The sequence below is a fragment of the Macadamia integrifolia genome, chromosome 8 (assembly GCF_013358625.1).
Source record: "Macadamia integrifolia cultivar HAES 741 chromosome 8, SCU_Mint_v3, whole genome shotgun sequence".
In the NCBI taxonomy this organism is placed as follows: Eukaryota; Viridiplantae; Streptophyta; class Magnoliopsida; order Proteales; family Proteaceae; genus Macadamia; species Macadamia integrifolia.
In genome coordinates, this window is record NC_056564.1 from 19643341 (window position 1) to 19656913 (window position 13573).

General features: G+C 36.0%; 1 protein-coding gene across 1 annotated transcript; it reads right to left on the reverse strand.

Moving 5' to 3' along the window:
- Positions 1 to 5368: 5368 nt before the first annotated feature.
- On the reverse strand, positions 5369 to 8625 carry LOC122085688 (remorin-like). The gene is made up of 5 exons (XM_042654194.1): positions 8240 to 8625; positions 6767 to 6820; positions 6589 to 6676; positions 5833 to 5914; positions 5369 to 5761 (listed from the first exon to the last, which is right to left on the reverse strand). The coding sequence occupies exons 1-5, from the start codon at positions 8418 to 8420 to the stop codon at positions 5561 to 5563; spliced, it is 606 nt and encodes a 201-aa protein (XP_042510128.1). The 5' UTR covers positions 8421 to 8625; the 3' UTR covers positions 5369 to 5560.
- Positions 8626 to 13573: the final 4948 nt, after the last annotated feature.

Genomic DNA, 13573 nt, shown 5'->3' on the forward strand with positions numbered 1-13573 from the left:
GATTTCGTCACATTCCGATACCATATGAAGAAGTTACGACATTTGTGGTAGTCAAGGGCAGTTTCAACATTGAAGATGAATTTTTTAAAGGAAGTGTTCTCCATGTAACAATACGACAAAAATCCAATCTTTTCAACGGTTCTAATTTCATCGTGTTGCGATTCTGTATGAGAAAGATGCGTCATTGAAAAGGTCTAGGGGCATTTTTATCTTTTTACATGATTGATTCAGATAATTGAGTCTTCTGAAAAGTCGTAGAGCGTCCAGTTACGGTTCCAACACACTTCATTTCATCTTGATCGGATATTGTATAAAAAATTTATAAGTGTTTCCATAAATTCGGTTTGAAAATCCAAACCGAAAATTCATTAGTTTGCTCTCGGTGTTGGGTGGATTTTTTGGAATTTATTTTTGAAATTTGAAGGGCTTTTATGTAATTTTGAGATTTTGAAGGTCTTAGTTGGTAGGGGTGTTTAGACCCTGAAAATATGAAGGCAAGGGCTTATGTGTATATAAGCGAATTAGAGGGATCCTTAATACATGGCTCAGATTGAGCCACGTCGTTCAGATTCAGATATGACGGTTCGTGCAAGAGCTTGCGTTGAAGATGCATATCCGAGGCTTCTCATTGGTGAAGTGTATTAGATATGATGGTGTGGCGCCTCACCATATTGAGTCTTGATTGTGTGTAGCGCATGTGCATAGGATCTATAAAGAGATTCTCCATATCTTGATATGAGCCAATCATATCAGATCGATTCCGATCTAACGGTCAAGATCGATGGAGCTTTATTAAAGTTAGTTGACAGCGTACTATGAAACTCGCTACACCAACCAATCGATGATCGACAACGCCTCTGACAATGTCAGCGTGTACGTCATGATGACGTCATTGACATTCAAAACCTATGGTTTAGATCTATTGTCCGTTGGTTTAATCGGATGGCTCACATTATTAGATGTTCTTGATCTATTGCCAGATTTGCGCCCTTTTTGGTCGTGTCGCTGGTGTAGCCTACGCCGCTCCTCTGAAGATTCCATTTTTGGCTTTCTGGTTAGCCCAACTTCAAAAGGCTATATCTCTCTCATCCTAACTCTGATTTGGGTGATTCAAGTTGGAGATTCATCTCTTCGAGCTCTACATGCCTAAGAGACGAAAAAGAAGAGGAGAGTTGCAGAGGTGGCCGAATATTTGAGTTGAAGCTCAAAGAAGGCTTAGGCTTTGAATGCAAAACCTATAGTCTCTTGTACTTGATCCATAGCATCCATTAGAGACTTGGAAAGCTACTGGAAGGAAAGGTAGCAAGCTTCATTGGTGGTAGCCAAGAAAATGGAAGAGAAAAAAGGAGGAGGAAGAAGAAAGGGAAAAGAGAGAAGAAGCCCATTCATGCTTGTGTGAACCATTGTTGAGCCATTAGAGCTCTAAAAAAGGAAGAGAGGAAGTGGAAAGAAAGAAGAAAGAAGATGAGAGGTGGTGTGCCTTGATGAAGCTAGGGTGAGCTTCTACAAAGGAGAAAAGAAAAAGAAAAGAAAGGAAAGGAAAGGAAAGGAAAGAAAAGAAAGAGAGGAAAAGAAGAGGGAAAGTATCTGTATCACACACTCACTGCCAGAGTGTTTCAGACATAGACTAATTCGGGTTCTACAGTGCACTTGAAGATTCCAATTTCTTCATCAACTTAAGGGAGATTGAAGATTCTAGTGGACCATCAGAGTTCTCGGTCACATCTTTGGAAACCAGTGATCAGAGACATTACAGAGTTGTAAGCTATTCTACACTCATTGACTGAGCTTTTGATTTACTGTATTTCCATTGTATGCTTAGCTAGGTTATATTGCCATAGGCCTATGCTATGTGAGATATCATTGTAGGGCATTGTTGTAAGCCCAATCTTATCTATGTAATTGGTGTTCAGTGGGTGCTGGACATAGGGACAGTGTGTTCCTTGGTAGTTATCACTACTTAAACATATTTGCTATGGGTGTGGCCTCTCAGGTTATTTTGAGAAATTGAGGTGAAGACTTAGCCTTTGTAAGTCAAGGGTGGAAACTGGGAACGTGTTCCCTTGGCTGTGGGTGCAGTCATAATTAGTATTGAGTAAATGCTGAGCTCGACAGTGGGCATTACTCCGTGCATGTAGGAAACTAGCCGAAACACTTATTTCTTGTGTTTTGATTGTGCATGCTAGTATTATATTGTGGATTGGAGTGTGTGCCTGCATGATGGGTGTATACATCTGGTAGACCTGATCACTTGGTGGTGCAGTGTGAATGTACATACGACTATGTGTATGTGACAGTGATTGCCATGTGGGGTTTGTGAGTCAACTCTCAGCAGCAATACATATTATGAGAGTAACTTCGTGCAGCAGTGACAGTTATCAATAGTTCACATAGTAGCTCTAAGCAACATCAGTAGACTGTGATTGAGAGTGAGTCATATCAGCTAGTGACCTGGTAAAGAACCAGTTGAAGGAAAGTTTTTGGACACATTGATTCACCCCCCCTCTCAGTGTCAGCCGAGACCCAACAATCAAGCCATCCATCCATTCTACTAAACCATCATTAGTAGAGCCATTTTAGGAATTTTTTTTTTCAATATTAATTTTCATTCCAAATGTTTTACTTCTTAATTTAAGGGTTATTTATCTTGTGCTTTTAGACTTAACTTTATGCCAATTTCAAAATGAAATATATATACAAATATCTTTCTAGGTGTCACTATGCCTAACTGAAATATAAGGCTCCATTATTTACCATTTGACTGTATATGGGTACTCCTTATGATCATAGTATCAAAAATCGGATCAAGATCGGAAAATTTTCTCAAGGATTAGATCGATATCGATCTGATCTTTCGTGTAACTGATCCAATACCAATCCATTAGTATGACCCAAGGGTAAAGGAAATAGAATCGTAGAAGTTTAAAAGGCAGCATGGCCCTGTGCCGAGACACCTGGGAGGGCGAAATAACTACCTTGGTCCACATGAAAAAGTGGAAATCATGCCTCCGTTGATGCTTTCACGTGCACTTCCATTGGTCCTACACTAGTGTAGAAGCCTTACTAAAAAAAAGGGGGGTAAATCCATATGATTCAAAAAAATTTAGATCAGTATTAGTCGAAATTGATCTCGAGATTGTGAACCTTGCATGTGATAGAGGAACTCACATACCATCTCAATGGTCAAAGTTTAGTTCAAAGCAAGTAGAGAAAGTTGCTTAAAATTACAATTCAAAGTTTTAGTAAAATTACCAAAACAACATTTTTTATTTTAATTACTTTCTCTACTTATTTTAAGTTGAAATTGTATGAACGAGATGCTTACTTGGTCCCCTTATCACATGAATTAATCCATCCTTAGCAAATAAATAAATAAATAAATAAACAAACAAAACAAAACAAACGAAACGTTGGCAAAAAACCATGGACTAATCCATGTATTGCCATGTGGCAAATGGTAAAATGTTATAATTCACTAGGTGTAGTGATGGGAAAGAAAACCTAAAAAAACTTTTATTTATTTTTAGGGAGAAAGACTGATACGCTGCTGGCATAGGTGCATGCCAGCACCCACGCCAATGAGAATGCACGGAAACATCTTCAACGCATGGTGAGCAAGGATAGCATGGTCTTTCCACAGCCTACTGTGTTTGGGGGTTTCCTACACATGTAGTGTAGCATTCTTCCTCCCTATTTTTAAATCATTAAATTATTATTATTTATTTAAGAGAATATATTAATTATATAGATGTTTATTTCTACCGTCTTTGCTAGTCACAGCCAAAGATTTCATTGATTATAATGTAAGTGACGGGGAGGTTCGTAGACCACACTCTTGTGATAAGGAACTCTTTTACGTCTTATGGAGAAGAAGACATGGTTGACAATTAAGAACTTGCAATAAAGAGACTCTTCTTTCAATCCTCATTGAATAAGTAGTGGCTAGTGTTTTATTGCACGGTAACAGTATCAATATCGGTCACCGCTGTTATTGAAATCGACACAAATCAACTGTATCAGATCCGATCAGACCATTTCATCCTTTCAAAATATTGATATGAGTTTTTTGGATTATTTTTTGCCCTTCCTTATTCTGATACCACCGATGTGATATAGGTTAAGATTAGTATCGGCCATGGCTGACCCTGATAATCAAAATTATGTAAGGAAGGCTTTGTTAAACCATGTTTGGCAGGAATTCTCTCTTTTTTTGGGACGGAAGGAAGTCTTTCAGGGCCAAGAAGACCTATTGTACAAAAATACATATTAGTAATGGGAGAGTAGAGTTGTCACATGAGCTAAGACCCTAATTCTATCCGCATTGTCCCCATTATTGTCTATTGCATGAGAAAATTTCTTATGGGTGTCATGAGAAGCAATGAAGTTATATTATTGCGATCATACAAACCATGATTATAAAGGGCCATGGCACTGCTTTCACGGGGTCCCACAAGGGCTGAATTGTATCTCATCATCCCATTGCACTAGTTGAGTGGCCCTAGACTCCAAACCATATCATCATACTGGGTAGTCTAGGGTTTCTCCTTACAAGGAGAGAACAAGAGATAATAATGATAAAAGTGCAATGTGAGGTAGTGGGTTAAATCATCTTTACCTTTTACAAATCATGCTCCACTTCCCCACCAAATTTCCTCATTTGATCATAATGCCCTGTTTGTTTCGTTGTCAATTTTTTTCATGAAAATGATTTTTTATATAAAAAAATTATTTCATGTAAAGTTTTTCTGTTTTATCAAATTTGTGTTTCAGGGGTGAACTCCCACTGTTTTGAGGGTACGGATTTTTTTTATCCCTTTCATAATTTACAATAAAGACAGTTTTGCCAAAGTGTGAATCAGGTTCTTATATGAGAATCATTCTTGTACGATCTGATCCACACAACTAGAATCCACCACAAAAGTTTTTATTAGATGGATTCCATCTGTGTGGATCAGCCCTGTACGAGAATGATTCTATATGCTCTATGCCATAAGTTTATCCCTTGGTGACTCCCTACCATCAAGGGAATTCACTAGCATGATAGGTAACTAACATTACATTGTATAACCACCTTATGTTGATGTGGCAATTGAGCTAATATAAGCACGCAGAAGTAGATCCATCTCCCATAATTTCTTTTGGCACCCACTTGCATTGTATACCATTGCGGCGGTTGGCTTCCTTTTCCCCAACTAACCTATATGTTTCTAAATAATTCAGGAAAAGGAAAGAAGCAATTGATGCTAGGACTGCAAATACAGACTTCAATATATCCCACTTCCCCCTTCCTAAATATTCCATCAACCATTGGTTTCATAAAAGAAAAAAAGAGGGGGGGGATGAATGGTAACAGTAAGTTGAATAACAATTTGCAGAACATATAAAACTTGCTTTCATAAATTAAATATGTTTCCTATTTACACAGTAATTCATCACACTTGCACACTATACACACAACAGAAAAGAACAATTATCAGATCTCCACCTAAAGCAAACAAACACAAAATACAATTTACAGAAAGTAAGTTCATTTTCTTCGATATTGATCAAGCATAAAATTTCAGCTCCCAAAGCATCCAATGAGTTTCTTGGGGGTATTCCCAGTTGCTCGATATTTTGCAGCTATCTCTTCTGCTTTGAGAATATCTTCTCCACGCTTGGCTTGAACCATTGCTCGCTTTTCATCTGCTTCCCTGTGGATTAGAGCCACCTGGTTTTTCATTTTCTCCGCATACTCTGCCTTCTTCTTTTCCAGTTGTTCCTGCATGCATTAAGGGTTTTTGTGAAGGCAACAGTTTCATTTATATACTAAATAAGTGAAGGATTGTTTACCTCAATCTTTTTCAGCTTAGCTTCCACAGCGGCTTTCTTGCTATTCTCCCACGATCCAATTGCAGAAAGCTTTTTATGGGCCCTGTTCAATAGTTGAAGTAGCTAAGTTGCATATCTAACAGGATTTTAGGTTGCCAAAGAGTGGAGACATATCAATTGTAATAAAGTTCAAAAAGTTTATAGTTAAATCCTTAAATCAGTTCTCTTGATTTCCATGACCAGCTCAATTAAATTATTGATGGGAAAAACTTCAGCTTACTAAGTAAGATTAAAGTGGTTGTTTTGGGCTGCTAAATCAGATGGTTAAAAACCCTCAAGTGTTGAAATTCAGAACCAAACCAGGAAACATTCAGAACATTATTGCAAGTTTTCAGACACACAAAAATATTTATTAAAACTGTATATATAAAATTCATAAAGATATCAAGTTCAGAAGATTTTATCTGGTTTAGGACACTGAGGACAAAATATGGCATAGAGCCAAAATACTGAAAATTTTGATAATACCAGCAGTGCTGTTCACTTAAAGAATAACTTTACTGGAACAGATTTATATAACACAACGGGTACTTGTTAGAATCTATAGGATGCCAGAAGCATAAATGTTTCCATCTGTATTAACAAGGCAAAACATAGTTTCAACAGCCAAAGCGAGCTTGACTAACAAGGGAAGCATTAACTATCTTTACTTACTATCATGCGCAATAAGAAATATGTACCAACTTCTAAGAAGAAAAGAATTCAAATTTCTCTTACTTGTTCTCTGCTTTTGTCTTTTCACTTTCTTCCCATGCTTTTACCAAAGCCAATCTCTTCTCTGCTTCAACCCGTGCAAGAGCAGTATCTGAAAAAAATACAAAAGGAAGAAGGTGGTTACTGTCTTGATTGAACATCCATTCATAGCAGGCTGTAGCACTATTTCAACAATTATTACCTCTGTCATTGGAGCCTCCAGAAATTTTCTTCTCTCCTTTAGATTCTGGAACCTCTATCATAAACAAATTTCAAATGATTAGACAATAATATGCCATCCTTAGATTTTACTAGTTCACCTCATGAGCCTATACATTATTTGAGACAGATAGCTGAAAACAAAATGAACAATATGAATGATGCAAAACTCGAAAGGAAAACTATGCTTGTATTTGATGCACAAACCTGTTAGCCTCTCTTGTTCTTTGCTCTTTTTTTGGGGTTTTTTCTTTTTGGGTGGTGTTAAGGGAGGGCGAAGAGGCAGATGGTTTGAATATCGAGTACAATTGGGGCTAGAAAAATCTAATTCTTTAGGCTTATGCTTGTTCATAATGATTAGCTGCTGGAATTGTTTGGTTCATACTTCATTCTTTCCAGCAATCAAAGCTCCCATTTCAAGTATCAGAGATCATCCAACTACCTAAACGAGTTTTTATACTAAACTCTTATTCAATGAATCAACCAACCTATATAAATCTCAGTTTCTTAATCAAATTGATCAGAAATTCAAGTTTAAAAATGAAATATGATCAGAAATTCCATGTGCATGAACACCCATGTCATGTCCCTGCCTCTTCTTTTTAGTATTGCTACCATCATAATCTATTAATCTTCCAACATGGTACACAGGACACAGGATATCAATCCAACTAAAGGTTTATTTTTTTAATTTATAAATTTTTTACTCTGCAAGGTAAAATAAAATAATATCAGCCTGGGATTCGCAAAAAGATAACAAAGATATCAGAGAATCGTTTTTGTTCTTTTTCCGCTCATCTTCCTCTAGGGGAAAAAAAGATGAATTCTAAAGTGGAAAATTAAGTAAAAAAGGAAGCTTGCTTATCTAACGGATAACTGCAAAAAAAGGTAGAGACCAAAAACCTAAAACTGTTACCAAACATTCACAAAATTCACTTTCCCCACTCTTCGATACTCACAATAATTCAATTTAGTTTCATTTAATATATTAGAAATCTCCACATAAGAAACGCGAACGAAGAGAAACTTAGAGGATCCGTTGGTCGAACTCTCTGATTTACCAAATATCTAACAAAGATATAACATTACTTCCAGAAAACGAGAAAGTAATAGAAAGAAAGAAACCTCAAAGCTTGCTCCATGTTATAAGATCCTGAAAAGCTGAAATCGTGCTACTTGAAAATAATATCTGGAGCAGATATCTCAAGAATCTCCTTATCCACTCTTAACAATATAAAGAGAAATCCTTAAAAGAAGAAAAGGACTAGAAGAATTTTCCCATATTGAATAGCAAAACAGAGTAAGTAAGTAAACTACTGAAATTGAAAGCATTTTTCAAGTTTTCTTTCCTGAAATCATCCTTGAATATATAAATCAATGATATAAAAATCGAAAATCAGCACAAATCGAGTTGCATGGAGCAAGAGGAACAAAACAAGGAACTGAGGGAGCTTACTTTCAACAATTGCAAGAGCTTTGGTGTCATCGACCTTCTCTTTCTCTTCCGGAGGTGGCGGAATCACTGTCTTCTCCTCTGCAACATCTGTTGAAGTTTCAACAGCTGGTGGAGTCGCAGGTGGCGAAGGATCTGAAGTCGCTTCTACGGTCTCTACCTTCTTCTGCTCCACTTCTGCCATATTTTCCTACTAAATTCTGTAACTCGAATTCCTCCAAATTAAGCCGAACTCCAAAAACTACTTCTCTCTCTCTCTCTCTCTCTCTATGACGGAAAGCAGTCTCGAAGAGCAATCTGAAGAAGAAAGCTTTCTGGATGTAGATACAAATAGGAGCTAACGGAGCGAAGAAGAAGGCGCAGAGCAAGGACTGAGAGAGTATCCAAGTTACAATTTGAGAACCAAGAGCACAAAAGTACCAAAGTATCCCTTACGCTTTAACAAAATAATGGCCATGTGGATTGAAGGTTGTTTTGTGGATTTTGTTTCCTAGGAAGGTTACTACGGTAATCTTTTGTGATATTTTTCTTTTCGTGTGGGGTCAAAGAGAAGATACGTCTCTTTATCCCGTTTCGTAATCAACAGTAGTGACATGGCATCATATGATTAGCTGGCGAATGGAAATTCAATTTCTCATCGCCGAATGAACCGGACGATTTATTAGTCGACAGACGGGAGGCACGTAAACCGGTATCAATTAAATGCTTAGAGAACACGCCAAAATGAAGATATAGCTGGTCCATGTGATTGTGGGTTCCATGCCATATTTGATTAGTTTCATCTCATTTAGGATCCATTAGGATAGGATAGTTGCACAGTTGGCACTATAGCCTCTCTGTAACCTATAAGATCTGAGGTGTATAAAGAAAAACCCTATAAGACCCGAGGTTGTTTATTAGCTTAACCAACCAGCAACTGCCATTTTGTTTTGTTTTGTTTTGTTTATAGCTGTAACGGTTACATTTGGTTGGTAAGGCAGTAGACGGTATCCGATCGGATACCGATTAGTTTTAAACCAATCTCAATACTGATATGTATCAGCGATATCGGATTTGAATTTTTGAACCGTTTTACCTTAGATTTGTACTGTTCCACTGATATGGCACGGCCAAATATCGAGATCAATGGGTAGTGATACCAATGGGATTGGTAGCTTAGTGGTGAAAATGTTCTCAACCTATCATCACTCGCATCGGTTGGAAGCACTGTTTGTCGTATAGAGACTTGTCCTAGGGACTATGATCACTACTATGAAACACATTTTTTTGTGTAAAAAAAAAAAAAAAAACCATGAACCCTACCGACCATTTGACACCATTACTTCTAATGATTTTATTTAATAGCAAAGCAAAAGAAAGAGAAATGCTGACACCCTGTGCCATGTTGTGCCTGTGGTCCTTTAATCCTTCCTTGTTCCACGGCTTGCTTCTCCATTGGCAATAACGAAAGCAAGATCTTTTCTTAAATTAGATTACTTTAGAGAGTAAAGTTCAATCAAAGATAAAGAATGAGAAAAGGAAGTATCTCTGGTTGTGCGGCGCATGCAATCATCGGAAGGTTGAAATGATTGAAAAAGATTTCTATCAAAATAAATAAAAATCTCATTCTTATTGGATTCAATTTTCTTTCTTTCTTGAGTTGCAGAAACTTTCTTACTACCTAAGTTTGTAACAAAAAAAAAAAAAAAAAGAATCTTAAAGACTATTTTAAAAAATATAAAACCCTTAAAAGATATCGCAAACCAAAAGGTTAGTTCTAGAAACTGAATTATTCAACTTCTTTGGCTTTGGGCACAGGTAACAGCAAATTTTTTCCCATGAATTAGATGCCCCACATGTACACTCTCATTCACTTACAAGGACCACGCTAAGCCTAGCAATAATCATCCTCATGTAAAGAATATAGGTGTAATTCTACCAACATGTATGCGATACTTTGCTTTTTTATTGTGGTGCAGAAAGGGGTCAGAGAAGAAGGTGGAGAGACAATTGGCTACAATAAGAGAGGGAATAGGGTTATCAGGATAGAGGGGTAATCTGGATTTTAGAATACCAGGGAAAAAAGGAAGGGTGAAAATTTTCTTTCCTGAGAGAATTCGGAACCCATAAAAGTAAGGTTAAAAAAAAAAAATTGTTATCAACTGTGTATTACAAAAGATTAGCTTTGTATTATAAGATTCAAGATTAATAACCTTATATGGATATACTTTTATTCTTGGACCTATGAAGCATGTCTGCAACGGAGCTTTCTCCAAAAGCCGTACAGCCTTTCTCCTTGTCATTAGGAACTGGCATATGTACATATAGAACCTCCTCTTGTTATGACTCTTTAGTCCCAACCATAAGGACATACATACAACTTGTCTAGCTAGATATTCATAGCATCACTTTGGACCAACACTTCAAGGATCAGTTGGAGCTATGTCCAAACCCATAATGTTTTGTCATCCGTCCATTGCTCTTTCTCTCTCTATGAGCATGCATGCCTGTGTGTAGGTGTGTTGTAGGCACTCGTCGCATGATCTAAATTTGGACAATTCCGAGGCTACTTTAGAAGGGGGGTGGGGGTGGCCAGTTCTAAAGTTGGAGATCGATGCCAACTTTACAACAAAGTGATTGATGGCATCAAGGTCATTAAATCCAGAGGGCCCTATAAACTAATTGCTCCAACCTTTAGCATTTTAAACGGCCCCACTTCGGACTAAAGAGTCAAAACTCTAGACTTGCAATGATCAGCCTTGTAATGCCAACTCTACAATCTCCAAAAAAAAAAAAAAAAAAAAAAAAAAAAAAAAAAAAAAAAAGGTATTTGTATTGGTCTGGATTGATACCGATATACAAGATTTTAAGGTATCGATATTGGATAGGTCGATAAAGTCGATTGTGATTGATATTGAATTGGTCTATATTTCATATGAACACCTTTTTGCTTGACTTGATACATTTTATTTTCTAAAGATTTTTAAAATTTTATTAAAAAAGGAAGAAACAAAAGAAACATATAAAGTGAGAGAAAAGCTCCACCTTCAAACATAGTCGAAAAAAAATCTATTCAAGAGATTAATTGGAATGATTTTACTAAAGATATTCAAGTTGAAGTTTCTTGGTATATGCTTTTTATTAATAATATTGTTTTAGTGCATTAAAAAAAAAAAAAAAAAGGATTAATGCCAAGTTAGTGTTATGGTGAGCAATATTGGGATAAAAGGTTTTAAGATAAGTTGAAGCAAGACAAAATATTTCGAATGAGGTTCTTTGGTTTATGTTTTTTGTTGATGATATTGTTTTGATAGGTGAAAAAAGAAACGATTAACGTCAAGTTGGAACTCGGCGATCAATATTGAGATCAAAGCATTTTTAAGATAAGTAAAATAAAGACGGAATATATGGTATGACTATAATTACACTAGGACAAATAATGAGGTGAAAAAAATTGATGAAAGAGAGTTTGCACAAAATTAATATTTTAGATATCTTAGATTAATCATAAATAATGAAGGTAATATACATGAGATGATGTTTCACATAGAATTAAAATATGATAGATGAAGTGGAGAGGTGTGTTCATAGTATTGTGTATATATAAGACAAGCATACGACCGGTTACAATGTGTGATGTGAAATGTTGAGTAGTTGAGAAGCATCATATAGGTAAACTCAATGAAATTAAGAGATGATGTTGATACTTCAGATAGATGTGTAGCAAAACTAGAAAGGATAAAGTAAGGGATGATCATATTAAAGGTGATTTGGGAGTAGTATGATCAAGGCTTCAGAAGTTAGAATTGGGTTGGGATCGGTAATTGTCAATGGAGATTTTTCGTGATCGGCTCGGATTGAACAGAAATACCCCTAAGTCAATTATATTATTTATTTTTTTACCCTTTGTTTGTATCAATCCACCAATATTGTATTGACTAAGAATAGGGATTGGTCAAGGTCACTGCCAATCTGACCAGATCGATTTAGGTTGAACCAATCTGATTCCTCAAATCATGGCACTGGTTCATGATAAATTATGAAAAAATCATTTAGGGTGGCCTAGCCATGTTCAATATAGGCCTTTGAATACTCTGGAACAAATAAGCCATTTAATTCATATTGAAGGTGCTAAAGAACTACGGATAGGAATAAAATGACTCCAAAGGAAGTGGTGAAAAAATATATATATATATATATATATAGTTTAGACCCTTGTATCAATTATAACTTCATATGGAACTAATTGAAGGGTAATGATTCATGAAATTGTCATAAACCAATAATTGCACAATTACAGTTAGGTGTCACACATAAATCGTATATGAAGGGAGTATCAATACCATACACATGGAGTTCCGACTACCTTGGAGTAGCACAATTGCACAAGCTCTCAAGCCCGACAAAGGTGAAAGGAGGTTGAGAACCAAGGCTTTACTACAAGGTATCGGCAGCCACATTGTTCTTGACTAACATAAATATAAATAAACATCAATACCATTGATTTTTTAACCATTTCACCCTCCTATGATATCAATACCATCGATTTGTATTAGTAAGTAGCATATCTTTATTTATTTATTTTTTTTGGGAGACAGGAAGTAGCATATCGATATCAACAAATACAATACCAATACCTAAATCCATGTTGAGGGCTGAAGGAGGTATTACTTTTGGAAGAAAAAGATAAAGATGATTGGAGACGAATTTATTTTTATAGATAAAACATGTGATATGATATGATATGATATGATATGGTAGATTCTACCAACAAAAAAAAAAAGATATGATATGATAGAAACCTCCAAGCATTTCATTTATGAAGTATAAACATCATCCACATCCTCTTCAGACTCAAAAAACTTTGAATGGGCCATGGATGTAGGCTGATACTTGGGATTGATATGCATCCTTTGCTGGTGCCTGCTGTACCAAAGGGACCTTGATGTCCTGTCTATTTTTCCTGATTGTAGGTAGATGAATAGGTGCTGATACGGTTGGATTGGAATCTTGTACAATTACTGCTGCATTTCGTGTGTGTATTCTTATAATGTATACTAAATTGAATAATGCATTTCAAGAAAACATATAAATGTAACTTTAATTTAAAAAAAAAAATCATGCTTCAAAAATATAGTTATATAATTCATTTTATTTAATCATAATTTAAAGTTGAGATCTTCATAAGGTGCCGGATTCAAGATGAATCTGCAATTGACATGCTCCCTTAGAATACATAATCAACCTAAGATGTACTAAAACAACCTAAGTTTCCAAAAAGGACACTGGGGAAAATATTTCAACTATTTTAAATGCTTATGAATCCATTTTAGATCATTACCACTGGATTGGAACTTA

What these genes read in the sequence shown, in the direction of transcription:
- LOC122085688 (XM_042654194.1), bottom strand. Translation starts at nt 8,420, where the DNA reads ATGGCAGAAGTGGAGCAGAAGAAGGTAGAGACCGTAGAAGCGACTTCA. An exon ending in AGCTCTTGCAATTGTTGAAA is followed by an intron (nt 6,821 to 8,239) that starts GTAAGCTCCCTC and finishes TGTTTATGATAG; the next exon opens with AGGTTCCAGAATCTAAAGGA. An exon ending in CTAAGCTGAAAAAGATTGAG is followed by an intron (nt 5,762 to 5,832) that starts GTAAACAATCCT and finishes TAATGCATGCAG; the next exon opens with GAACAACTGGAAAAGAAGAA.